The 19894-nt window shown below is 36.3% G+C and overlaps 1 protein-coding gene across 17 annotated transcripts in view; it reads right to left on the bottom strand.

Moving 5' to 3' along the window:
* Window positions 1-19894, bottom strand: part of PSME4 (proteasome activator subunit 4) — a 110357-nt gene that overhangs the window by 34422 nt on the left and 56041 nt on the right. For all 17 annotated transcript variants that reach the window (XR_001715772.4, XR_010149529.1, XR_008546395.2 and 14 more), the window contains 14 exons: window positions 15464-15519; window positions 14170-14226; window positions 13896-13951; window positions 13706-13804; window positions 12180-12242; window positions 11972-12067; window positions 9396-9527; window positions 6717-6926; window positions 5232-5368; window positions 3655-3708; window positions 3221-3350; window positions 2160-2241; window positions 938-1091; window positions 362-431 (listed from right to left, as the gene is read on the bottom strand). Coding sequence is in view for 11 of the 17 variants with exons in the window: in XM_003309012.5 (XP_003309060.2) it covers window positions 362-431; window positions 938-1091; window positions 2160-2241; window positions 3221-3350; window positions 3655-3708; window positions 5232-5368; window positions 6717-6926; window positions 9396-9527; window positions 11972-12067; window positions 12180-12242; window positions 13706-13804; window positions 13896-13951; window positions 14170-14226; window positions 15464-15519 (1396 nt within the window). In the remaining 6 variants the exon portion in view is untranslated. The remainder of the gene's footprint in view (window positions 1-361; window positions 432-937; window positions 1092-2159; window positions 2242-3220; window positions 3351-3654; window positions 3709-5231; window positions 5369-6716; window positions 6927-9395; window positions 9528-11971; window positions 12068-12179; window positions 12243-13705; window positions 13805-13895; window positions 13952-14169; window positions 14227-15463; window positions 15520-19894) is intronic.

Raw genomic sequence — 19894 nt, 5'->3', positions numbered from 1 at the left:
ACTAAAAATCAGTCATTAACTTTTCCTTCAAAACGCTTGTATCAGAACTGATACAAGAAACGAGCAGCAAATTACATAAAGCAGTAGCCAACGGAGGGCTGAATGGGGTAGTAACTCAGTCTTAGATACATCAACATCTATGTCAACTGGCACTAGTATAAAGGGGTTGAGGAGAATGGATTACGTAGTCACCAATATTTATGCAGTGCTATACTGAAAAACACAAATTGTATTAAGAAAAAAAAGAAGAAGAAGAACTGAAGTGAGGTTGAGATAAATCAGTGGCCCAAAACAAGAGGTTGAGATAAATCAGTGGCCCAAAACAAGATGCATTTGAACCATGGTGAAATGGAATGCTTACCTCAGTCATATCCTCCCTGCTTCTGCCAAGCTTAGGCTGCTCTTCCACACCAGCATAAACAACCATATTCCTATATAGTAAGAGTTCATATTTATCATACGCATAGAAAAAAATATTAGAGCTTCATGGATAGAAAGCATTAGAAGGCACTTTTAATGAACTCTAACTAGATGCTAAGTTTGGGGAGATGAGTACAGCAGTAACAGTCTAGGCCTTAAAAATCTATCAGATCACTGTGTCCTAATGACAAATGGAGTAAATAAGGAGAGAAAAATATGTATTTCTCTGGGCTGGTTTAGGCATATGTATTATTAATAGGTAGGAATATAATTTAGAGCAGCTATTAATAACCTCCTTAGCCATATAACCATGGGATTCAGAAAGGCTAAGGGTTTTTGCACAAGGAAAGAGGCAGGAATGAGGCATAGCATTGGCAGGAGCAAAAGAAAGAGAGGACTAGGGAAGGGGAAAGATAAAAGAACCTTCAAGTGCCTCTGAACCTCCCCAGAAACCAAAATATGATAAAACAGTTATATCAAAGGCATTTAATGATAAGGTGCGCAGTAAGTTACTTACTTTGGCCAGGTGTAGTATCCCCAGTGAGTTTTTTCCACAAAGCAACTTGACTCCCATTCTTTTTTAGTTCTTGGTATAGTTTTGCTGTCATAATGCAACCAATGATTATCAGGCCTATCACCAGCAATAATTTGGGTGGGTTTAGGGCATCCACCTAAGGAAAAGACAATCACGTTTGATGAATTTAAAAATATTCGCCCAACAATTATTACCAAATTTCAATCAACAGTACCAGCGTAACTTTGTCTTCACAAAACAACACTATTAAAATAACATTAAGATAACATATATATGAGCAATTGGAGGCACATTTCAAAACAGAGTAGATGGGACTATCTACTAAATTGTGTTGAATCAGTTATTTTGGGGGAGAGATCAAGTATGAAACACACTTCATTCCTTTTACCAAAAATTAAAAGGATTAATTTTGTTTAAACTATTTAGATTTGAAATAATAATTTCAGACTTACAGAGCTCAAAAAATTCCCACATCTTTTACTGAGACACCCAAATTTTGACATTTTACCATGCATACTTTGATATTCTCTCTCTCTCCACACATACTTATCTAAACTATGAGTATAAACTGTAGACATCATCTCAAATAATCAAAATACAATTCTCAAAAAAGCTTTCATTAATACACTAAAATTATTTCATCAACAGACTTTACTCAAATTTTGACAGTGGTCCCACTGAATGTACTTTATATGAAAAAAATTAAAACATTTTCTTCTGGACTATAATCCAATCCAGGATTAAACATTGCATTAAAGGAAACTAAAGATACCATACAATTTAAATGCAATGTTTTAATCCTGGATTGGAGACCAGAAAAAAATGGTTTTTTCTTCTGAAAAATTCTGGTAATACAATAAGGTATGAGGAAGAAAATTCACCTTGTCCCTAATCCCACCACCCAAAGAGAAACATTTAACAAATTAATAACAGCAACTTAAGTCTTTGAAATACAGTTGATAAAATAATTAGTATAATAGCTTAGTAGGTGAGATAAATATGAAGGCAGAAAGAGTCAATCTATTTTTGTAAATAGTTATCACTAGCTTTTACTAAGTCAACTGTTTCCTTCATAATATTATTTATATTTTGTGTTAATATCCATAGAACAATATTTGAGGTCAAGAACTAGAATTTATACATGTCAAGAAAATTTTCTGAGTTTTATTGGAAAGCACTATTAATTACTTCTGGTAGTACTCACTGATTTCACAGGGGTTAATGGTCAGCTTTTTGTGGGTTCTTTTTAGCTGTTTGAGGATACCAGCAACAGCTGAGATAGCCATCTAGAAAAGGAAAAAGGTACACATTCATAAAAAAAAGTTTAAATCACTTAACTGGTTGTCTGCTTTACTCAAAGCAGAAATAGGATTCTGTTTCTTTAAAAAAACATCTCACCTATTGACATCTGGCAGTACATCCATGTGAGTGCTAAATCTGACTTAGAATGAATCATAGGCAGTTCTTACTCTACAGTCTTGACACATGCTAGTCTCTCTGCCTAGAAAACTTTGACCCTTTCTTTGTTAAACCAATACCTGCTCATTCTTCAAATCTTAGCCTCAGGGTTTTTGTTTTTTTTTGACAGAGTTTTCACTCTTGTTGCCCAGGCTGTAGTGCAATGGCACAATCTCAGCTCACTGCAACCTCCCCCTCCCAGGTTCAAGCGATTCTACTGCCTCAGCCTCCCAAGTAGGTGGGATTACAGGCGTGTGCCACCATGCCCAGCTAATTTTGTACTTTTAGTAGAGACAGGGTTTCTCCATGTTGGTCAGGCTGGTCTCGAACTCCCGACCTCAGGTGATCCACCTGCCTCAGCCTCCCAAAGTGCTGGGATTACAGGCATGAGCCACCAAGCCCTGCCCAGCCTCAGGGTATTTTTAAAGGTCTTTCTCCAATGCTTCAGCTTAGGCCATCTCCCCAACCCCCACCTCACCTCTAACACTTGGAGAGTAAAAAGCTGTACCCTCGAGTTTCTTGCCCCTCCTGAAACACACTGCACACCTAATTTTCTAATTGTTAAATCTTTCCCATTAGCCTATAAACTTATTTCCTGCTATATCCCCAGTCTTTTAAACAGAGTGCCTAAACATGTTCATTTGTTAGATGAATCATTATCATCTCTGAATCAACAGGGGGAGATTTCAAATCAATACACTTCAAGATATTTATTAACCAAGTGTGTATTGCTTGTGAAGAATTTAAAGACTTCAGGTCACGTACATATTCTCAAACCCAAGACTGTAGCTAAAACAAGGTATGTACCTTTCGAACTACAATTGCATCATGGTTGAGATTCTCAACAAAAAACCGTATGGCACGAAGAGGCAACACTCGGTCATCTCTCAGCAGAAGAGACAGAAGCCCAATGCCTATATGTTCAAATTTCCAGGGCCTTAAAAGGAGGAAAAATGACAAAGCATATCACACATAAAACCACTTGGGAAAAAAAAAAAACTGTATGTGAAACACCTTATAATTTTAAATTTCTCAAGAATTAAAATAGGTCTACTGAAGAACACTGCTCCTATCATTAATCCCAAACTTTCCCTCCATCTCTTTTCCTCTTAATCTGCTTCCAAATACACAAACCGGAATATAACTTTTTGTGACATAGTCATTCATAGCCTTCCATGTAGAAAACTCCTATAGTATTTAAGAAAAATGCTGTGAGAATTACAAAAATCTTTTGCACTTACAGGTTTCTTTGCTCCACACCATCTAGCAAGGTGTCTACCAAATTTTCATAGTTCCTTTAAAAAAAAGGTGAGGTATTATTTTACTATAATACTAAAATGAACATCAAAAATATAATAGAAATTCAAATTCTAGCCAAATTCACCCTCCTTCCCCACTTACTTCCCACCACCTGACTGTAAACGGCCTGATGAGAAGCAAGCCAGAATGAAAGTAGACAGGTGAACAGAGATGCTGGGAAAAGCTCATGAAAGGCTAGGAAGAGTGAACTCAACTTTTCCTGAATGGACATGCACAAGTAACTCTGTAAGTAGTAATCAATTAATTGGGAGTGGTACACACACACACACACACACACACACACACACACGATACACCAGGTATCTGAAATATATTAGGTAGGCTATAAGAGTTTATTATTTATAGACATTTTAGAAAACAACAAAGAGGTATATTCATATACTAATTATAAGGCAAAGACAAAATCAAGTTAGGAAGACTCTTGCTTGAGTGTTATCACTGAAGCATTTAAGTGCTTTGGTATCAAGAATCCAAAAACAGTTTATTAAAATCCTGATACCAAATTTGACCAATAAGTTATTACTGTTATAAGAACTATTAAATGATACATCTGCTAAACTTGAATTTGGGAATTAATGACTGATGTGTACCAGTTATGTAGTTTCTGAAATATTACTACCTTAAAAAAACAAAAAAAGAAAGATAATTTACTAGAAAAAAAAAGATAGGACAGTGAAATAACTTTTTGTTTTGTTTATTTGAGACAGGGTCTTGCTCTGTTACCCAGGCTGAACTGCAGGGGCACGATCTCTGCTCACTGTAACCTCTGCCTCCCAGGTTCAAGCGATCCTCCCACCTTAGCCTCCCGAGTAGCTGGGACTGTAGGCGCGTGCCACCATGCCAGGCTAAATTTTTGTTTTTTTTGTATAGACAGGGTTTCACCATGTTGCCCAGGCTGGTCTTGAACTCCTTAGCTCAAGTGATCTTCCCACCTCAGCCTCCCAAAGTGCTGGGATAACAGGCATAAGCCACCGTGCTCGGCCTTATTTTTAAGATGGTGTTTTATACCTCCATAGCTTAAAAAGGAAAAATAGGAATCTGTGTAGTAATTACCTCTCAACTTTTTTGTATTTTTTTCAGAAGTCAATGTGTAAACATCATTAAGCAGTTATGGTATACATCTATATTTTAGAGATGTTAAAAACTTACTATCGGCCAGGCGCAGTGGCTCATGCCTGTAATCCCAGCACTTTGGGAGGCCGAGGTGGGCAGATCACTTGAGGCCAGGAGTTCGAGACCAGCCTGGCCAATGTGGTAAAACCCTGTCTCTACTAAAAATACAAAAATTAGCTGGGTGTGGTGGTGCATGCCTGTAATCTCAGCTACTCAGGAGGCTGACGCATGAGAATAGCTTAAACCCAGGAGGTGAAGGTTGCAGTGAGCCATGATCGTCTCACTGTACTCCAGCCTGGGAAACAGAGCAAGCATCTGTCTCAAAAAAAAGCCAAAACTTACTATCTATAATGTCATCTATTGAAGTACACCATTCATCAATTACCTTAGGGCATCAGCATTCTTTTCTTGTTGGCGTTTAATTCCTTCCTTAATTTTTTCTGGGCTAAGCAATATCTGGTTGATAGAGGGGTTTTTTGACTGTTGAAGTAATTCCGCTATTTCAACACATGACTTTGGAATCTTGTTAAAAAGAAAAAAGCAGGAAAAAAAATGAAGTTCTGATGCATACTACCTGAACGAACCTTGAAAATGTCATGCTAAGTGAAAGGGGCCAGACACAAAAGTCCACATATTTTACGATTCCATTTATATGAAATATCTAATAATGGGCAAATTTATTGAGAGAGAAAGTGGTTTCCAGGGGTTTGGGGTACGGAAGAATGGGAAGCGACTGCTATTAGGTACTTGTTTTCTTTTGGGGTGATGAAAACATTGTGGAGGCCAGACATGGTGGCTCATCTCTGTAATCCTAGCACTTTGGGAGGTCAAGGTGAGGGGACTGCTTGAGGCCATGAGTTTGAGACCAGCCCGGGGAACACAGCAAGACCCCTGTCTCTCTCTCAAAAAAAAAAAAAAAAAAAAAAAAAACAAAACTTAAATTAGCTGGGTGTAGTGGTGCACACCTATAGTCCTAGTTACTAGGAAGGCTGAGGCAGGGGATGATTATGCCACTGCACTCTAGCCTTGGGGGACAGAATGAGACAGAATGAGAATGAGAAACAAAGAAAAAGGAAAATGTTCTGGAATTCGAGTAGTTACACAGCCCTGTGAATATTCTACTGTGCATATAACATGTCCACATTAAAAGGGTGATATTTATGATATGTGAATTACATCTCAATTAAAATTTTTCTTCTAAAAAATAAAGTATAATCTAATGACAGTCGCAAATAGCAAGCCTATGTTTGATTTAAAAGGAATACATTTAGAACAGTGGTTTTTAAACCAGGGGAGAGATGTCAACCATAGTCACTCCAGCCGAGAGGGGGATTCTGCTGTGCTCACCCTTCTTTTACTCACCTCCATGTTCTGAGGGAGTATAAATACAGATTTGCAAGTTCCTAGAAAATCTGCTATAACTCTCAACCTAAGCACCACTGAAAGTTATATTTTTAGTCTTTCATGAGTCAAATCATTCAATTCTAGTTTTCTTCACTATAAATTACGAACCCAGTAGTCGATCTTTTGCGACTTTGGCTAGCATGGTAAACCTCATAAAATATAATTAACTCTTTGAAAAATGAAGCTGTGGGCACACACAAAATAAGGGTAAATACAACAAATCAATAACCCTTTGTGGAGCCCTGGCTGTCTCCCTACCATGCTCCAACTTGCTACTCCACCCTGTTATGTACAATAATGATCAGTGAAAGTACAAAAAGCAAACAGGTAACAAACGCTTTTTTAAAAAAACACTGGACTCAAATGCCAAGAATATTATTACTGGAAAAAGGGCAAGAAAAATAAAGGGCATTTTAACAAGACAGGATTTACACTAAAACTTGAATGAAAGAATGATATTGCTTACTGTGAAGTCCAAGCCAATTGTTTCATACTGCCTATGAATCTTTTCTGCAAGATCATCAAACAATCTCACTATTGATGGCTTTTCCAGGGACATTGCCTGGCTAAGCCCTGAAGAAACAATCGCTGGCCACGTCTGTACAATACAGTCCCAATCATGAAGGTTTGCCAAGCACACACCACTGTGATTTCCAAGGAGACAGTACAAGGCACCCTGCAGAAAAAAAAAAATACATGTTTACATGGGAAATAAGAGGCATCATGTAGTTGTAGCCAATGCACCTATGTATTGGTTTTAAATGAGTATTGATTACTTAAATGCTTAATATTGGTTAGTAAAATATGTTCACACATTTAACATGTTACTTTTTAGAAATCTGAACTTGACATTTAAGTGATATCCATTAATATTTTCTCTAAGTCATTTAATAAAGAGTTTGGGACAGGTGAGGTGGCTCATGCCTGTAATTCTTGCATTTTGGGAGGCCAAAGAAGGCAGACTGGTTGAGCTCAGGAGTTTGAGAGCCTGGGCAACATGGTGAAACCTCTTCTTTACAAAAAATACAAAAATTGGCTGGGCATGGTGGCACACACCTGTGGTCCCAGCTCCTCAGGAGGCTGAGGTGGGAGGATCACTTAAGCCCAAGAGGTTGAGGCTACAATGAGCCATGCTTGTGCCACTGTACTCCAGCTTAGGTGACACAGCAGGACCCTGTCTCCAAAAAGAAAAGAAGAAATTGTTCAAAGAATGGCTACTAATAAGGTAATAAAGAAATGGAAGGATGTTTCTAAGAATATATATTCCATTCTGATTTTCTTCAACTATATCATAAAAACCACAAAATGTGTCACTCTTAAAATTTTAGAGTCTAAAGTTTGGTGTTTGAAATAATTTATTAAATATTAGTTAACACCTGGTTGCTGAGTAATTTACAAAGTACATAAAAACTAAAGTATACTGCATATTTATTACTCATAAAAGTCCAATTAACCACAATGATTCTGATGACAGCAGGTATCCTTTGATGACAGTAGGTATCCTTTCTAAAGTGCTTTTTCATAAAAAGAGTTATTACTATCAAAACTTTTGATTTCCAATTTACCTCACCTGATTCCAATCTAGCTTATTACTGACTTTGTATTCCACTCCTCTCTACAGGTTCTCTATAAGGTCACTCATAACCTCGATTTTGTTGATCTAATAGATATTTTTCTGTTTTGATTGTACTTGACCTCTCTAATTTTGTCCATTTAAACTGCTCTCATTAAGGTCAACAACAGGATAGTCAATGAGTCAAACCTACAACACTCTTGAATTATACATCTGCACCAGGGGTCAGCAAACATTTTCCATAAACGGCCAGAAAGCAAACAGCAAAGCCATTTGCTCTCTGTCTCAACTACTCTTCTCTGCCACTGTAGAGTGAAAGTAGCCATACATAATATATAAAGGAATGAACATGGCTGTGTTTCAATAGAAGTTTTAAAAAAGCAAGCTTTTACTTTTACAAAAGCAAGCAACTGAGCCTGGGCTATAGTTTATTGACACCTCTGTCTTACAAGCTTCATGGAACATGTTTAGGGCTCGTCTTCATTATCTCCAAAAAACAATGACTCTACTCACTGAGTCTTCCTTCTAGAAAGACCTCTCCCTGCCTTCTGTGATTCTTCCCGATTTCTTGATACCTTTCTGACCTCTCCAGGGTCACTCAGCTCTTCTATTTGGCTTCTAAAGGAGTTTCTCAACATAGGCCCCTTGATCCTCTTCTTATTCTCCTCCTAGGCTTTCTTATCCATGCCCATAGGTTTCAATTATAATCAACATACATGGAAATGGTATCTTCGGACTCAGATGTCTAACTGCCCACTTGATGGTGCTCTTAGTTCATTGGAACCACTTCAAATTAAACTAGTCCAAATTAACTATGTCATCATCTAACTACTCTCTCTCTCTCTCTGATGTGCCCAGCAACTAGTTGTACGATCCAAAAGCTTAGTAACTTTGACATTTCCTTTTTTCAGTCCCCTCATATTCAATCAACAAGTCCCATCCGTTCTCACTCTTAATTCACTCTCAATATATTTCTTTCTACCTGACAGTATAAGCAATCATTATATATTACCTATACTTTATTACATCCCCATAGGATGTAGTATTTGCCTTATCCTGTATAATTTCCTTTCTTCTCTACTCCAATTGCATAAGCTTTCATACCACTGCTCAAACTTACCATATTTCTTCCTTCCTGTCTTAAGCCCTTCCTTCACACTGGTCATACTACTCTAAACTTCTTGGTCTTTCATCCCTCTCTCCCATATGCCAGCCAGGCTACTTGGCCACTAGCACTCAAGTTAAACAATTCTTTTCCTCAGGAAAGTCTGCTTCTTATATTTTCTTCATCATAATACTGATCACAAACAGAGGCAAATAACTAAATAATGAGTCTCCTCATATTGGTATGAAACAAAGATCATACCTGTTTAAAGGTGAATCATGCTGATATCTTCAATTTACTTTGAAATACATAAAAAAAATGAACAGATATGCGATAAAGCAAATATAGCAAAATCTTAAATACAGAATCTCAGTGGTGAAGAAGATATGGATGTTTACCGTAGAGTTTTTTCAGCTTTTCAGTATGTTTGAAAATGTTTACAGTAAAATAGGAAAAAAACCCTATACCTTGAATTGTTGCTGTGTAACATCTTGTCTATCAGGCCTTAAGAACTCCAAAACCAAGGGAATGATATCTCTGCAACAGAAGTTATATGCTCCCAAGGCAGCAAAAAATGTTTGCTGAGCCTTATTTCTCACCTGGAGGAAGTATTATTAACAAAGGACTTTTATTAAATAGTAAAGTACAAAGCAGTTTAAAACAAATTATCAAAAACAGTAATGATAATTTACATGTTTTTCTCATCAACAAAATAAATTTCAAAGCACGTACCCTAAAAAAGAAGTAAATGATTATCTTTACTTATATCAAAAGGAAAGCACAATACCACCGACCATATCCATGGTTTAGGTTACACTGACTGAAATATGTTTGATAAAGGGGAGACTGAATGGAACCTACATGCATTTGCTCAGTAACATAGCTAAAAGTAATCAGCATACTATTAAACTTTTTATTCTGAATTATTCTAGATATAAAGAGCCAGATTTTCTCTTATGTCCACATGAGGAAAATTAAAGAATTTCCAGGAGGAACTAAAATAAACCAAAATAGACACATAACAACTTAACCCTTTTAAGGCAAACCTTAAGTACAATCTCACATATTTTTGACCCAAACAAAATATTCAGTATAAATTTACAACTTATGAACTAGTTAAATAGTAATGGATAATAACTGGTTATAGTAGGATGGGCGCAGTGGCTCACGTCTGTAATCCCAGCACTTTGGGAGGCTGAGGTGGGTGGATCACCTGAGGTCAGGAGTTAGAGACCAGCCTGGCCAACATGGTGAAACCCCGTCTCTACTAAAAGTACAAAATTAGCCAGGCATGGTGGTGCGTGCCTGTAGTCCCAGCTACCGGGGAGGCTGAGGCAGGAGAATTGCTGGAACTCAGGCGGCGGAGGTTGCAGTGAACCAAGATCGTGTCACTGCACTCCAGCCTGGGTGACAGAGCGAGACTCCGTCTCAAACAAACAAACAAAAAAAGAGTTTGAAATATATACAATGTGTTGCTTTTACTATAACCAGTTTTGTTTTTTTTCCTGCTCTGTCACCCAGGCTGGAGTGCAGTGGCGCCATCTCGGCTCACTGCAACCTCCGCCTCCCAGGGTTCAAGCAATTCTCCTGCCTTAGCCTCCGTGTAGCTGGGACTATAGGCGCATGCCACCACGCCTGGCTAATTTTTGTATTTTTAGTAGGGAGGGGGTTTCACCATGTTGCCAGGCTGGTCTTGAACTGATCTCAAGTGATCCACCTGCCTTGGCCTCCCACCCAGTGTTGGGATTACAGGCATAAGCCACCACACCCGGCCTCAAACTCATTTTAAACATTACTTTAGAGGGAATCTCTGAGCTAGAGATTAGTTACAGGTTGAGTATCCTTTATCTAAAATGTTCAGGTAGCCGGGCATGGTGGCTCACACCTGTAATCCCAATACCGTGGGAGGCCCAGGCAGGCAGATCGCTTGAGCCCAGGAGTTCGAGGCCAGCCTGGGCAATACAACGAGACCTTGTCTCTATTAAAAATGAAAAAAATAAGTCCAGCATGGTGGCGCATGCCTGTAATCCCAGCTATTTGGGAGGCTGAGATAAGACGATCGCTTGAGCTCAAGCCCAAGGCTACAAGGCTTGAGTTCAAGACTTGAGTTCATGGTGATGTATGCCTATAATCCCAGCTATTTAGAAAGCTGAGGTGAGACAATCGCTTGAGCTCAAGCTCAAGGCTTGAGTTCAAGGCTACAGTGGGCTGTGATCGCACCACTGCACTGCAGCCTGGGTAACAGAGAGAGACCTTGTCTCAAAAAATAAAAATAAAGTAAAATAAAATGCTCAGGACCAGAAATGTTTTGGATTTGAGATTTTTTTTCACATTTTGAAACATGTGGATTATAAACTTCCTGGGTGATCATCCCAAATCCAAAAATCTGAAATCTGTAACGCTCCAATAAACATTTCCTTTGAGCATCATGTTGGTACTCAAAAAGTTTTGGATTCTGGAGTATTTTGGGTTTCCAATGCTTAACCTGTAGTTAATTTACATTATTTCATAAAGATAGAATAATTAGTTGCACATGAATCTCTTTTTCCACTTTTCTGTGCTTGCAGATAATCTCTTGTTCCTACACTAAAGGACAGACCTCACAATTCATGTGGTAGCAGCTTCCTAAAACCCAAGCTTAATGTCTAGGAGGAATTATGTGGCCTTCGTAGACTGGGCTTCAAAATGTGACTGAAGTGCCAGCAATATCACACTAGCACTGTCTTCCAAATTTAAATAAATGAGAAGCAATTACAAACAGCAACATTAAGCATTACAAAAAAATGACTAGCAACCTTAGCTTGAATATATTTGCAATTTGAAAGCTGTTTTCTATGCTAACATGAGTTAAGAGAGCCTAGCTTTTGGTCCTGGTTTTATTACTTCCTGGAGGTAATTACTGGAAATTACAATTTCCAATAATTGAGAGAATAATTCCAATTATGGGTGAAATTATTTAAACTCTCTTCTTAAAAGGGGGATATTAAGATTGCATGTAATAAAATGGGAGGGCATAAGAATGCAGCGTTTGGATAAGCCTTACCTGACTGTATGAACTTGTAGATAAGCGAAGAAGATCTCTGATCATATCTTGATGTATCTTTTTGTATTCACAACCCTCAACAGTTAGTGTCCGTAGCTAAGAAAACAATCACAAATATTTACTAAAATTTGATTATGAAAACAAAACTAAATACTCATCTGGAAAATTGACATTTTAAAAAGTCACTATGACTGAAAAACATATTTACCTCATGCTGTAACATTACTCTATCAATCAACAGTGCTCTGATATGTTGTTTTTTCCCATGGAGCTGGAAAACAAAGTAGCAACAAATACTTCAACATTTTCCCTAAATGACTTCAACAATGGATGCCTCTAAATACCTTAATAAGTGGTCAAAAAGGTCCCTGGTTGACTGGTGAGTGGTGGTGGTATTTCCTTTATTCTAAAGACATCAGGCTTATATAAAAATATGTTGTCTTAATTAATTTTTATGGCTAATAGTAGAAATATCCCCCTTTTAAATAGCCCATCCAACACCCTGTTTTTCTCTGATAGTTTACTATTAGACCCATGCATGGGAGAGCAACAGAGTTGTGTTCTTATTCAGTTAAATACTGAAAGTACAAAAATAGCCTACTAAGACAATTGCTCAACTCTCTTAAATCTACAAATAGCCATAGCCTTTCAGGGTAATCAAATATGTTTACTACAAAATTTAATAATAATATCTTTTAGATTTCTAAAAGTTATCATTTAACCTTTTATCCATATAATCTTCCACCTGGTCACCAAAGGCAGATAGTTGAGGCTCAAAGACTCTTCTTCTTTCACACCACAGTTCCTTAGTCATTAAGCCCCCCAATTCTACCATTTTCAAAACATGTTATTTCCATTTCAATACCACTGACTTGACTCAGGCTGTGTTTTTCACCTGGAGTGAAATAGTTTAACTCCCTTTCTTGCTTATAGTATCAATCTCTTTGTACTTACTGTTCACAGTGGTGGCAGAGCTTTTTAATGTTTAGTGAATTGAGTGTTGACTTTTCCAATCAATATTCAAATCAGATCTACTTAAGAACTGTTAATGACTCTCCTACTGCTGAATATAAAACTGAAACACTTTCTCAAAACAAAGTATAAGCAACCTAGTTTACCCCCTACAGCCCCTGGCCCCTAAAAGCATGCCATGTTTTTATATCTCCTTGCCCTTTTACATGCCATTCCTTCTGTCTAAAGTATCTAGCAACTGTTGTCTAAACAATGAACTCATACAACCTTTTTAGACTCAATTTCAGTAAAAGTTTCTGGCATAAGAATATTGCCATGAACATCTCTTGGCTTACACTGATACTCTTTCTTCCAAGGTCCCAAAGCAGCTTACAATGACTTCTGCAGCTGAATATAATACAAGGTAACTTTTTCTCAGATCTACATAAAGTGTAATGCTTTAAATTCATGCCCATAGATAATTCCTCCTATTTTTAAATTCCTTCAAGTGCTTACAAGGTAGCCTCAATGCTATTGTCCAAATTCCCATTGAGAGTTTAGAGACTGCCATGGAAACAGGCAGAAGATTCTGTATAAGAAAAATATATTTTTTGCTAGGATCCATTTGATTTCTACCATGATGTTTTTAACTTTTACATATTTTTAAATCTACTATTTTTCCTTTTAGGAAAACTTCTTCTATATGCTGAATAATACCCAAATTACGAGGTTATTATACGTCTTTAAAAAAATTAGTGCAGACTTTTAGGTGAAAATACTGACCCGATTTTCCATTGATTTCTTTACTAAGTTGAAGCTTTTCCATCGGGAGTCAAATTCATGCTTGTGAGATCCTTGGAATTGTAAAAGGTCTCCAATAATCTGTGTTAAAGAATTTCAAATTGTATTTGCAAGTCATCAATCCAAGCTTGATCGTATTAATCATTATGCAACTATCAAATGACAAATGTACCTTTATAATAAGAAACAATGACTTAGTATCATCTTCTGAATTATCAAGTATGTGGTCTATAATGGAAGAAAGAAAAGGATTTTGGTTAAAATATTTTGAACTACTATAAGAATCTTGAGGCATTAGTCAAGAATCCATTAAGAAAAAAAATCACTGCCCAATATTCCCACCATTTAGAATAAAAAACATTAAGTAAACACATGCATGTTATAGATTAAAATTCCAAAATACTTATTCCAAAGTACAAATAAGTTAAATGTACAGATACACTTACTAAGAAGTTTCCTTATAACTGTAGCAATTACTTCTCGGTGGTTCTCTCGAGACAGATCTGTTTTGAAAAAATAAAAGAAGGTACTTTAGACACTGAATGCTCCTCAGACTTTTAAAGTTTATATCAACAGGTTAGGTCAAGGAGGGATAAAGTATTGGAGAAAAAATAGGTCTGCCTTTACCATAGTTGAATTAATGGCTAGGCATGCTACAGCAACTTCTAAAACCTCTACACTTAAATGACCTGCTTATGAGATGTCTATCATGCTTCAAGATAAAGAAAAATAATAATAATAAAAAATAGAGAAAATGACCTGCTTATAAAACTTCATGGGGCAAGAAGGTTGGAGAGGCGAGGGAAAGAAAAACCACCTTTGCCAATATTTCAAAGGCTCTAGTCACTAATTAGAGATTAAAATACATGGAATTTTCTAATTAGTTGTGGGTGACGTAAATCAAGCAATTACAGCCTAGCAATTAATGTATGTAACTAACTTTGGTGTTAATCCAGCGATGAGAAAGGGTGCTAAATTTCTATTAGATTTAGAACATTAACAATAAAATGTTTTACATAAATGTTATTATAAAACTTAATTTACTATGATAGGAAGGTATAAAGTTTTTTCAAATATAGGGTTACAATATTCCTATTTACACCAAGTATAACATGTAAGTGCTAGAATAATTTTAAACATAAATGAGCATTATGATATATAAAAGCCTACCTCTGTACATAGCATTCAAATACAGACTGACCCAATTTCTTACTGGCTATTCTTTATACAATAATTTTCCAGTTTCTCCAGAAAAGGCAAAAATGACTACTGTATAATTAATATTCTTTTCATATATCAAAAAAGAGATTAGGGACATCATAATACAAAACTACTTCATTTTAGGCCAGGCAGGGTGGCTCACGGTTGTAATCCCCCAGCACTCTGGGAAGCGGAGGTGGGTAGATCACTTGATGTCAGGAGCTGGAGACCAGCCTGGCCACCACGGTGAAACTCTGTCTCTACTAAAAATATAAAACTTAGCTGGGCTTGGTGGTGCACACCTGTAATCCTAGCTATTTGGGAGGCTGGAGCAGGAGAATCGTTTGAATCTGGGAGGCAGGGAGGCAGGGGTTGCAGTGAGCAGAGATCGCGTCACCACACTCCAGCCTGGGCGACAGAGTGAGACTCTGTCTCAAAACAAAACAAAACAAAAACACTACTTCATACTTCATTTTAGTCCTTGTGGAGTTACTGACAAAAATAATCCACACAGATTTACTCGGATTAGGATTCACATACCATATTCAAGTCCAGTATACAACTTTGTCTCTTCCAAGGACACCATACTTGGTACTCTGTATAAAAACAAGAGTGCTTGCATTTATTAATAATGCCAATATGAAGTATTAAAGGGAAAAGTTTCATTGCTGGACTGTTTAAACCAAAACAAAGATAATGTTCTTTTAACAGACACAGATTTCCCATCTTCAATGGGAAAAATCAATCTATCTTTCTCAAGATGAATGCTGTTTCAGTAAGAATCATGTTATTTAACTTAAAGAAAAAATTTAGTGACTTCAGGAGGCCTCCTAAAGGAACATAATATTGATATCCAATACTCAAATGTAAAAGATTAAATATGATAAACCTTTACATAAAGAAAAGTCAGCTTAATAATGGCACAACAGTTAAAACAAATTTTACTAAAGCATATAGAGCTGACAAGCTTATTTAGATAATCATTACCTTCCTCTTAAAATCAGTCAAAAACATCTCTCCTAATGTGCAGTAATAAGACACTCTTTTCGAAGAAATTCAGGTATAAAAATCACTGTTTCCTAATTAAAGATCTGCCATAAAGAATTATGAAACCACAACCAGAGGCTACCCTGAGCCTATAAGCGGTAGCCTTGCTCCACAAGGCTACCACAACCAGACCCAGCCAGTTAAATTCATTAAACAGTTAAAAGTCACTTTTTACATATGCAAGGACAGATTTTATAGGAAAATGAGAATTGACATATCTGAAATCTACATTTTCTTTAGTGAAAAATATACCTCAATTTTCAATACTTTATTTTAAAATATGAGATTCAGTTCAAAGCTTTTATTAAACAAAGAGATACATTCTAAAAGGAAAAAAAGGCACAAATCAGGCAAGCATATACAGAGTTAATAAACAGCAATCTTATTATTATTACTAATCACCAATGAACTGCACAAGACTTGCCATGAAGAAAATATTATTTTTAAATCAACTCATCCCCAGCTATATTGTATACCCTCAAAAAGTACCTGAATTAAATGGGTTATCTCTACCTTAATATTTGACAGTTATGAATTCAGGTATTTATCTAAGTAATAGGTAAAAACATATTTCTAAAATGTCAATTATTTAACTATGTTTCTCACCATAACCCAGTACAGAGGATAGCAACAATACCTTCTCAAGTTTCAAAACCAAGCCCATAGAGTATAAACAAAGAATGGCTTCTTTTTCACTAACTTACTTCAAAGCTTATTAATATTTTATATTAATAGTATCAAACGTTAATTTGCTTTTTCAGACTTTCAAGACCAAATTCCTCTTAAAATTTTGTTTTCCTTCTATAAAGCTTCAACCACTGGCAAACCTGTGCATCTTAAATATTTTTGCATGATCAAAAATATGTATGTATCCAAAATCTGTTAGTAAAAAATAAAATCAGATTCCTTTACATGAACGTTATGTCTTTACTGAAATTAGATTTCACCAAAGAGAAAAGGCCTGTACTCAAGAGTAACAAGAATAAAGCACAAGAGAGTTCCCACCCTCCCCCCGCCCACTGTTAGAGCAGGGGAAGTGCTTGCTATGAGCCATCCTATTAGAGTATGTGTCTCCCCACTGCTGCCATAAACACTTAGTTTTCTGAAGTAGAAATATACAGTCTGCAGCTTATGCAGTCTGTATCTAATGCCATATAATATTAAATCAAGCATGAATTTTAATTACTGTCACTTTAGTTACTGTCATATTATACAAATTAAAAAAAGCATTCTTTATAACCAATTATTCTCCATAGTTTTTACTATATCTAAAAAGCCTGTCATTTGGGAATTTAAAGTTTTTCAAACAAGTTTCATCTAAGAGTCCGACACCAAATTTCTTAAAATCCATGTGACATTTGAATTGTTTTCTTATCAGGGAATTTGAAAAATAATCATTTATGCTGACTACTTTAAAAAATGCTGTATAAGATTGTAAAATATTAAGTAATGTATTTAAATAAAAGCCTTATCTTCTTCCTCTACTTTTAAAACTTGGATTAAAATACAGCTTCCATATCTCCTACACAGAGTTGACCCTTGAACAACACAGGTGTGGGTCTACTTACACGTAGATTTTTTTTTCAACTAAATGTATTAGCCAGATGAGAAATCTACACATATGGAGGGCTGACTTTTCCTATATGTGAGCTCTACAGGGCCTACTGTGGCACTTGAGTATGAATGTATTTTGGTATGCTGTAGGTCCAATCCCCTAACTTCACCAAGGGAAGACTATATATAGGACATCTGGGTAGTATACATTACAGCTTTTGTTTATTCTTATCCACCATAATTTGATCTCTTCTTGCCTACCACAAATTAACTGGATTAACATGATTTACAATAAATGCTTCTCAGCAAGTGTAGCTATTTATTTATTTATTTTTCAAGACAGGATCTCCCTCTGCCACCCAGGCTGCAGTGCAATGGTACGATCATGGCTCACTGCAGCCCCAACCTTCCTGGCTCAAGTGGACTCACATACACCTCAGGCTCTTGAGTAGATGGTACTACAGGTGCACACCACCTCGCCAGCTAATTTTGTTTATTTACTTTTTGGTAGAGACAGGGTCTCGCTATGGTGCCCAAGCTGGTCTCAAATGCCTGGCCCCAAGCAATCCTCCTACCTCCACCTCCCAAAGCACTGGGATTACAGGCATGAGCCATAGTGTCCTACCTCTTCTGACCTTTAGAAGATTTTTTACTAAAAGAAATCTCTATCCATTACCCAAGTAAAATATCATGACTGTATCTCTTTGTGACATTATAGATCTCATTGTGCCCAGGATGTAATCTCTGATATATTAAACTGTTCTGGTAGCTTTTAGCTATGCACATAATCTTAAGTGAATAGTCTTAAGGCACTGTCTTACAGATCTAAATTCTGACTAAAAGCTATGTTAACAATATGTAAGTTAAATCAAATTCCATCACTACCTCTCCCTTCCTCATGTGAAATCCATCCTACTCATTCACTAGTTCATTTTACAAACCATAGTATCATTTAACCTAAGGAACAATACAATTCAAAAAAATAATTCCAGCACAACATACTGTAAATAACACCCTCTATGTAATAATAATAAAGTTAAATCTGCTTCATAGCTTCTAGATAGTACCAGGCCACCCACCTAACATATAGTAAAATGTATTAAAATATTTGTACCACTAAAAAAAGACCTATGAATTTTCAACGACTATAGTATTCGTACCACTAGATGGGAATCTTCTTTAGATATGATTAGAGCAGGACTATGAAAAGAATCACTGGTAGGAAAGAAGGGATGGTGAAAAAGAAATAACTAATAACACAAAAACAAAATATATAATACATATCACATATGTAAATGAAGGCTGGGCGAATTGTCATGAAACAGCTGTAAACAATAATATAAAATTCTTCCTGTGTATAAGTGAAAGAACATCCTATCTTCCCAATAACCCTTCCCCTTCCAAATAAAAATAAACATAAAAGATGTAAAACCAATCCACTAATAGATTTTTTCCCTTCAAAGTACAAATGTCTCACAAGAGACAGTTAGGCCTATTTTTGTGTTCTATTATCCAATTCAATCCCAGGTAGCAATAATAACTATAAACACAAATGAAAACCTGGCTCTTATCCTACCAGTGAACAAAGGGTCACTAAATAAAGAGAAATCTTATATGTTGCTAGATTTTAAATTAACTCTGAAAACAGGAACTACTTCCAAGTCTGACACATAAGCTTTTAAAAATAAATGAAAACAGTCAGAAGGTGAAATAAGGAGAAAACAGGGTTACTCACCGTGGAGTAGTAACTGTTTCCTTTTCTGTGTGCAGCTCCCCCAGCAGAGCTGGGTAGTTTCCTGGAGGTGCCAAGAGAGGTTAGCTAGCCCTGCCCCTCATTGCATAAGCAACACATCCTTTCACATATCAATGAAATGGTCTCACTATTAGACCTTAAGTATGAATTTCTTTGAGCGAAAAGTTAGTAAAAGCTGAGATCCTAAGGATGATTTAACTAAAAATGACGTAATAAATCTATCAGAGGAAAGGGGACACAAAATAAAGAAATATTTTGAGATGAAAAATGACTCCTCTACCTTGAGTAACCCTGTTTTTTAGATGTTAGTTTTTTGCATCCTGTGATAGCTGGTTAGACCTAAAAGATTATTTAGAGAATGGACTGCAAAAGGAAAAATTAATGATGATTTCAGGATTAAAGGCAAGGGTCCAAAATTCCTGTGACTCTGGAAAGACATAATCCAACTTCCACATCTATAAAGGTAGAATTATGAGTATAAACTATACCACAAATATTTCTCTTAAAACATTATCTAAAGGTTCCAAGAGCAAAATAGGTCCTATTTTAAGATTAATTCAACAACCTGTGATATCTGACAAAACTGTTAAAAATTCAAACTGTTTTCAATAGTACGA

This window comes from Pan troglodytes, chromosome 12, assembly GCF_028858775.2.
Source record: "Pan troglodytes isolate AG18354 chromosome 12, NHGRI_mPanTro3-v2.0_pri, whole genome shotgun sequence".
In the NCBI taxonomy this organism is placed as follows: domain Eukaryota; kingdom Metazoa; phylum Chordata; class Mammalia; order Primates; family Hominidae; genus Pan; species Pan troglodytes.
The sequence above is the reverse complement of the archived record's forward strand: the minus strand, read 5'-3'. Positions and strand labels throughout refer to the sequence as shown.